This window comes from Schistocerca serialis, chromosome 1, assembly GCF_023864345.2.
Source record: "Schistocerca serialis cubense isolate TAMUIC-IGC-003099 chromosome 1, iqSchSeri2.2, whole genome shotgun sequence".
In the NCBI taxonomy this organism is placed as follows: domain Eukaryota; kingdom Metazoa; phylum Arthropoda; class Insecta; order Orthoptera; family Acrididae; genus Schistocerca; species Schistocerca serialis.
This window is the reverse complement of record NC_064638.1, coordinates 287,163,515-287,171,836: the sequence shown is the minus strand read 5'-3', so window position 1 is coordinate 287,171,836 and position 8,322 is coordinate 287,163,515. Positions and strand designations below refer to the sequence as shown.

The window sequence follows — 8,322 nt, the reverse complement described above, 5'->3', positions numbered from 1 at the left end:
TGTACAAAATTTTTCTTCAAACTATTGTTAGTAGAGAAGGTAACTTTACAATCGTATTTTATAGTCGGGAGACCGATTACCAAAGCGACGTAAGAGCTGTACTTGTGGGGGAACGCAGAGAATAGTTCCAGTCCCATAAAATAATACACTTTCGCTCTTTGTGTAGTAAATCTTCAGCATATGGCCCGGCATTTTAATATATTAATTCTTTACTACTAACTGCGTTAACAAAACTGTTTGCATTCTGCATCCACATATACCACTCAGTGTACCTGAAGAATTATGTCATTGTATGCCACACAGTTCAGGAGATGTGATGTCATAAACATTAAGTTTTCGTTTTGACTTCTTCATTAGTCTATGGATGAAAACTCCGAAACTAATAAAACCAACATAGCTAGTGTTTTGCATCTTGAACCATAGAATTTTAAACGCTTATTGGCAAATATTTAACACGCGAACTCTAAAGTAATCAGACGTTTCAAACTGTTTTACACACGAGTGTTCGGATTAGTTACAGAATGGGTGGAAGGGGTGAGAGCGGAGAGGCGGTTATGTTAATTGTTCATGTACAACATGTTAAGTGTAAGATGTCTGGTCCGACGTCAGTAGGAGAGTGCAGGCCATAGCTAGGAATGATAAACCAACAAATAAGCAAGAAATATTGGATTAATGTAGGTTGCTTTTTACAAAGAAGAAGACAGCAACCAGCCACTATTAATACTGCTATTTATTTAGGTAAAAGAACCGTAACCGGTTTCGAACTGACAAGTTCATCATCAGACAGCTGTTCACATGATTTGCAACATGCACTTTACATTTTTTTATTCCTCCACTGTGGCGAAATATTCTTGATGTGTTGGTGCCATCGAAAATCCCGCGCGATTTTGAGGAGAAGTTGCAGCATTGTGTTTTTCAAATATTCCAAAACATATGCAGTACTTATGTAATTTGCACGTCACCATATTTTGCAAAGCACCACACACACACACACACACACACACACACACACACACACACACACACACACACACACACACCAAAAATTATTTGCCACCCGTTAAGCTGACACAAAGATCGCAGATTTACAAAAAAAAAAACAAAAAAAGTAAATCTGCATTCTTCGTGTGTATGTGTGTGTGTGTGTGTGTGTGTATCTTGCAAATCAAGTGAACAGCCGTCTGATGTCAGTTAGAAACCGGTTACGGCGCTTTTACCTAAATAAATAGCAGTATTAATAGTGGCTGGTTGCTATCTTCTTCTTTGTAAGAATCAACCTACATTAATTGTACACAGCCACGGTCTCGCTATGTGAGTTTTAGGCAAAATAGCAATATTGGATTATATAGTGAAAAACCACTTACTTGGAGAGGTAGACCGTATCAGCCGTAGCCAAGCGGGGTATCCACCTGGTCTAGGCTCTTTGCCACGGTTCGCGCGGCTCCCCCATTCGGAAGTTCGAGTCCACCCTCGGGCACAGGTGTGTTTATTGTCCTTAGAGTAAGTTAGTTTAAATTAGATTTAGGGGGGTAGGATGTGAAACGGGCCGACTTGGAGCAGGAGAGGCACCACAGGACATTTTAATTTACACTGTCTACACTTTTACAAATAAATTCATAAAACTTTGTTAGCATGACCAGGAAGGATTCAGGATTCACACTCATAGCAGAGGAAGTTCAAAAACATAACAAAACAAATTTTTTTTACATGTGAAATTTCAACATTTTTTCACTTGGTATTGGCTGCATTTGTTGCTGTAGGTACACTTTTCTTCATAAGTAAGAGAGATTCTTCGATGAATTTTGCACAGCATACAAACCATACTTACAGTTGTATGAAAGTCTAGAATTTCCCAAATCTGTTAGAAACTGTGGTAAAAATTGAGATAATTAACTATAAAATTCGAGTTTTTCTAAACACAAAGTTAAAACGTAACAGCCAATTCATTTTTCCATAGATTAAATAAATTCTAGAGTTTCATACACCTGTAAGTATGGTTTGTAAGCTGTGCAAAATTCATCGACGAATCTCTTACTTACGAAGAAAAGTGTACCAATAGCAACAAATGCAGCCAACATTAAGTGAAAAAAATTATGAAATTTCACATTTAAAAAATATTATTTTTTCGTGTTGTTGAACTTCCACTGCTATGAGTGTGAATCCTGAATCTTTCCTGGTCATGCTGACAAAGTTTTATGAATTTATCTGTAAAAGTATAGACAGTGCAAATCTAAAAGGTCCTGTCGTGCCTCTCCTTCTCGAAGTCAGCTCGTTTGACGTCCTACCCCCCTTAAGTAGTGTTTAAGCCTAGGGACCGCGATGACCTCAGCAGTTTGGTCCCATAGGGACTTGTTGTTGTTGTCTTCAGTCCTGAGACTGGTTTGATGCAGCTCTCCATACTACTCTATCCTATGCAAGCTTCTTCATGTCCCAGTACTTACTGCAACTTACATCCTTCTGAATCTGCTTAGTGTATTCATCTCTTGGTCTCCCTCTACGATTTTTACCCTCCACGCTGCCCTCCAATGCTAAATTTGTGATCCCTTGATGCCTCAGAACATGTCCTACCAAACGGTCCCTTCTTCTTATCAAGTTGTGCCGCAAACTCCTCTTCTCCCAAATTCTGTTCAATACCTCCTCATTAGTTACGTGATCTGCCCATCTAATCTTCAGCATTCTTCTGTAGCACCACATTTCGAAAGCTTCTAATCTCTTCTTGTCCAAACTATTTATCGTCTATGTTTCACTTCCATACATGGCTACACTCCATACAAATACTTTCAGAAACGACTTCCTGACACTTAAATCTATACTCGATGTTAAATTCCTCTTCTTCAGAAACACTTTCCTTGCCATTGACAGTCTACATTTTATATCCTCCGTACTTCGACCATCATCAGTTATTTTGCTCCCCAAATAGCAAAACTCCTTTACTACTTTAAGTGTCTCATTTCCTTATCTAATTCCCTCAGCGTCACCAAACTTAGCACCACGGTATCAGCCGTCAGTAGGGATTGATATCGTATGTCATCGAGAAATACAGGAAGTCTGTCTCTACGTCTACCTACAGATTACCGAAGATATCGCAAGTAAATACGGTATATCGGAGCGTGACGGAGACAACTGTTGTGTCGCGCCGCCGGTGATCACCGCACACGGTTGGCTGTTATTGCGTCTCGTGCTGTGGGCGACGGCATTGAGACAGTGGAGTGCTGCACGCAACTGATGCGACAGAAAACACCTGCTCCACTGGGGAAGCGGGCGACTCGGCACGCAGGCGCCGTGACGCAGACTCTGTGTCTCCGGCGTGATATCTGCGGCGTCGGTATTTAAGGCGGCGGCAGCGGGGCTGCGTGCATAGACGAGGTCTGTGTTCGTCGCCCGCCATGGCGCCTGCTGCCGCCAAAGTGTTTCTCTTCGCGTTCGTCGCCTGCCTGCTGAGCGCCGCCGTCTCAGCCGTGGCTTACCTCGACTGTGGTGAGTAGCCTGGCACGCACTGTTAACACTGCCAAATCGGAGCGTGCGGAATTAGGTGGAACTCTGCGCGGGTAAGAGAAACGAGAGGCCTACGCAAGAACCATTTACGCATCCATCCCGTCTTTACCCACATCCGCCGATGTTAAAATTTTGCGAACCATATAACCTATAGACTTAGAGAAAGCTTTGACAATGTTGGCTGGAATACTCTCTTTCAAATTCTGAAGATGGCAGGCGTAAAATACAGTGAGCGAAAGGCTATTTACAATTTGTACAGAAACTAGATGGCAGTTATAAGAGTTGAGGGACATGAAAGGGAAGCAGTGGTTGGTAAGGGAGTGAGGCAGGGTTGTAGCCTCTCCACGATGTTACTCAATCTGTATATTGAGCAAGCAGTAAAGGAAACAAAAGAAAAATTCGGACTACATATTAAAATCCATGGAGAAGAAATAAAAACTTTGAGGTTCACCGATGACATTGTAATTCTGTCAGAGACAGTAAAGGACTTGAAAGAGCAGCTGAACGGAATGGACAGTGTCTTGAAAGGAGGATATAAGATGAACATCAACAAAAGCAAAACGAGGAAAATGGAATGTAGCGAATTAAGTCGGGTGATGCTGAGGGAATCAGATAAGGAAATGAGACACTTAAAATAGTAAAGGAGTTTTGTTATTTGGGGAGCAAAATAACTGATGATGGTCGAATTAGAGAGGATATAAAATGTAGACTGGCAATGGCAAGGAAAGCGTTTCTGAAAAATAGAAATTTGTTAACATCAAGTATAGATTTAAGAGTCAGGAAGTCGTTTCTGAAAGTATTTGTATGGAGTGTAGCCATGTATGGAAGTGAAACATGGACGATAACTAGTTTGGAAAAGAAGAGAATAGAAGTTTTCGAAATGTGGTGCTACAGAAGAATGCTGAAGGTTAGATGGGTAGATCATATAACTAATGAGGAGGTATTGAATAGGATTGGGGAGAAGAGAAGTTTGTGGCACAACTTGACTAGAAGAAGGGATCAGTTGGTAGGATATGTTCTGAGGCATGAAGGGATCACCAATTTAGTATTGGTGGGCAGCGTGGAGGGTAAAAATCGTAGAGGGAGACCAAGAGATGAATACACTAAGCAGATTCAGAAGGATGTAGGCTGCAGTAGGTACTGGGAGATGAAGAAGCTTGCACAGGATAGAGTAGCATGGAGAGCTGCATCCAACCAGTCTCAGGACTGAAGACCACAACAACAACAACATAACCTATTCGGTGTGCGCAATTCCTTTAGCTGAATTTCCCCTAGCCTAAATCTTTGACAGCCCAAGTTGACGTTTCAGAAGCTGCGAAACAAAAACCAACAAGTTTTATTTCATAACAAGTTCCGGATCCTTTCACCCAAAGACAAACACCTTCTTGTTCATTTATTTTCCGATGATTCCGAATCCTCAAAACAAAAGCCATGTTACTAGTAAAATAAGATGTTCCGATGTCCCGATTAAAGACCTCGCAAACTTGAAATGTACGAAAAGCCATACCATCTCTGCTATTGAAAGCCTCCAATCCAGAAACACCTTTAACGGTACTACCAATGTACCTAGTTTTAACTAGAGTCCCGCCGCACTAAAATCAAGTGGGACCTTTAGTTATGTTTTGTTTATCACTTTAAGTACATTATTTATAATTTGTTTATGACTTTAAGTACTTTATTTTTAATTTAAAGTATATCTTTATAGGTATGTGTTAGATTGTCTCTTCGTTATCTTTAAGATGGTGGTATTATCTCATTTTGTGATTTTGGAGACTTCGACGCTTCTTACAAAAAAAACAGTGACCCGGATCCTCATCTTACAAGTGATGAGGGAGGAGGAGGGGGAGGAGTAACAACCTCGTAAAAAAACCTGGGTCCATCTGGCTCCGGATGGTAGCACCCTGTGAGGGCCCCTGCCTAGGGTTGCGGGTAAAAACCTGTCAACGGTCTCATAGGCGGATGAGGAATTTTTAACTCCCAACGGCTGAGAGAGCGGAGAAACCAAAAATCTATAACTGCAAGCGTCTGTACCCAGATTGGGCCGCTTGTGGGCAGCGTCTGTTCCTCATGTTAGAGGCGGCTGTTTCGAGAAAACCTTCTAACGCTAACAACGTTAGTCGTATTCCTGGTAGGTTACGCAAGTAATCTCCCCAACTTTGAAGAATTTCAACAGTTACAATCTTAACGCATGATGGGAATGTCTTTCAATAACGAAATTACCCCAGGTGGCCAATCCACCGTCGGGCAACGACGCAAGCAGACCTATGGATTCTGGGGAGTCTGCAACACCATGCAAATCCAACAAGATTAAAACCAGAAAAATCTTCAACATAGCAACTCTCAACATAAACTCCCTTCTCAAAGTGGGAAAACTTAAGCACCTTACAGACCAGTTACACACGGAAGACATACAAACAGAGGGCGCTGATTATGTGCAGCACTATGTTTTCTTTCATTTGTGGCTCCCTTAGCGATTTGTTTAATATTACCCGGTGCACTATCAACGGTGTTTAATATTTATGTCATTATCTAGAATATTGGCACTAGAGCACATGTCAACCACTGTTTTTTAACTCTTCCTCTTTTCAACAATATTACTTTTGTCGTGTTCTTCGTTTTATTGCTTTTCATTACTGTAATGCATTTTATACGTTATAAGCTTATTACAGACTTCAACTATTGTATCCCCCTTTATTTTCGCTGTTTGAATTAATTATTGAAAACTAGTGTATGCCGACATTAGCGACATCTGATGGCAGCTTGTTTTAAACAGTAGTACTACTGACAATATGACTCGTGCGTATGATGTTATTTATATGTATTTGACGATGCTGGTGCTGATTCCGCATTTGACGATGCCACTATGGCTGCAGTACATTAGGACTTGGTTTTTATGGAACAGGTATGCCTCTTCATATTTAAAGCGTACAAATGTAAATTTTGTCAGTACTACTTTTCATTATAGTCTATGTATTGTTCTTAAGCTGTATACAGTTTGCGAGTGTATTTATGTTTTTCCCATTTTTGCTGCAGATTTGATGATGGTCATTAAACACCGAAACCGGTAATCTGTTAAAAAAAAGTTTGTGACCACAGACGTAAATTAAAGGAAACTTATTAAGTTGACGTTGTTCAAAAATGCTTCAAATGGCTCTGAGCACTATGGGACTTAACATTTGAAGTCAACAGTCCCCTAGAACTGCTTAAACCTAACTAACCTAAGCACATCACACACATCCATGCCCGAGGCAGGATTCGAACCTGCGACTGTAGCAGTCGCGCGGTTCCGGACTGAAGCGCCTACAACCGCTCGGCCACCGCGGCCGGCAGTTGACGTTGTAATCGACATTCCATCGACTAAGAACATAGAAGCCGATGGTGACCTATTTTAATCTCTATATATAAAAAAGAATATCCTGACTGACTGACTCAGTTACTGACTGACCCTCGTCCAGTCCAAACCACTAACGAAAGAAATTTAATATTTGCAGAGGATATTTTCGAAATTCCACCCCTAAGGGGGTAAAATAGGTGAAGCTTGACATATGGAGAGGGTGTCGATATTATACTGTAGGCATCGCTCAAGAAGCGATTGGTCGAAATTACACTCTGTAAGTAGGCTGTTTAGGTTTTTATGTTGGTAGCGCCACATAGCGCTCTGTATGAAAAATCACTGACTGTGCTCGGTGCAGTCTGTGGCTGGATGGAATTGTTGGAATATTTGCTATTGTTGTGTTGGGCAGTTGGATACGAACAGGGCGTAGCGTTGTGCAGTTGGAGGTGAGCCGCCAGCAGTGGTGGATGTGGGGAGAGAGATGGCAGAATTTTGAGAGCGGACTATCTGGACGTGTGTCCGTCAGAAAAGGGAAATTTGTAAGACTGGATGTCATGAACTGATATATATTATGACTTTTGAACATTAGTAAGGTAAATACATTGTTTGTTCTCTATCAAACTCTTTCATTTGCTAGCTATGCCTATCAGTAATTAGTGCCTTCCGTAGTTGGAATCTTTTATTTATATGACAGTATTGGTGCTCGCTGTATTGCAGTAGTTCGAGTAACGAAGTTTTTTGTGACGTAAGAGATTCATGAAAGGTATAGGTTATTGTTAGTCAGGGCCATTCTTTTGTGGGGATTATTGAAAGTCAGATTGCGTTGCGCTAAAAATATTTTGTGTCAGTTTAGTGATGGTCAGAATAAGTAAAGTGTGAAATGTCTTGAGTACGTTCAGTTTTGCTCAGCTGTTTGAAAATCAAATAACGTAAGAGGTTTTCCAGCACTGTCATTTATAATTTTTTTCAAAGGGGACGTTACAACTCATAAGGGGGTGAAACAGGAAATAAACGGCTTTTTGAAAATTCGTCGCTATTAAGGCAACTTGGAGCTAGCACTGCCAAAATTGGCATTTAGACTCTCAGCCAGAAATAAAAAAATACGTGTTCCAGCACTTTTAGAAATTCAACCACCGAAGGGGTAAAATAGCTGATTAAAATTTTTCTAAAAATATTTCATTAGATTAAAAAATTGTTAAAGGTAAATCTTTGAAAATTAGTATTTCACTTCTCGGTTACATATAAAGAAATTTGTGTTAGGGGATGAAGTGGAAATACCTACATAAGAACGCAAAAGGCGTGATTAACAAAAGCCTTCAACTCCAGCTCCAGAATTGCTTTTTGCTGGAAAGACCATGCTTCTATGAGCTTATTTGGGGTGAAAAATTTAGCTGTTGCAATTTGTAAACAAAATATGAATCCCATTAAATAAAAACAAAAAAACTGTATAGACCATAGACCGTACGCGAGCGAAGCAGTGGGCGTTAAGGTAG

The 8,322-nt window shown here is 40.6% G+C and overlaps 1 protein-coding gene across 1 annotated transcript in view; it reads left to right on the top strand.

The window, feature by feature from the left end:
* The first annotated feature begins 3,326 nt into the window (after positions 1-3,326).
* LOC126457304 (uncharacterized) overlaps positions 3,327-8,322 on the top strand; it is a 99,853-nt gene continuing 94,857 nt past the window's right edge. Inside the window, exon 1 of the mRNA XM_050093492.1 lies at positions 3,327-3,477. Within this exon, the coding sequence (XP_049949449.1) occupies positions 3,387-3,477 (91 nt within the window). The 5' untranslated portion in view covers positions 3,327-3,386. The remainder of the gene's footprint in view (positions 3,478-8,322) is intronic.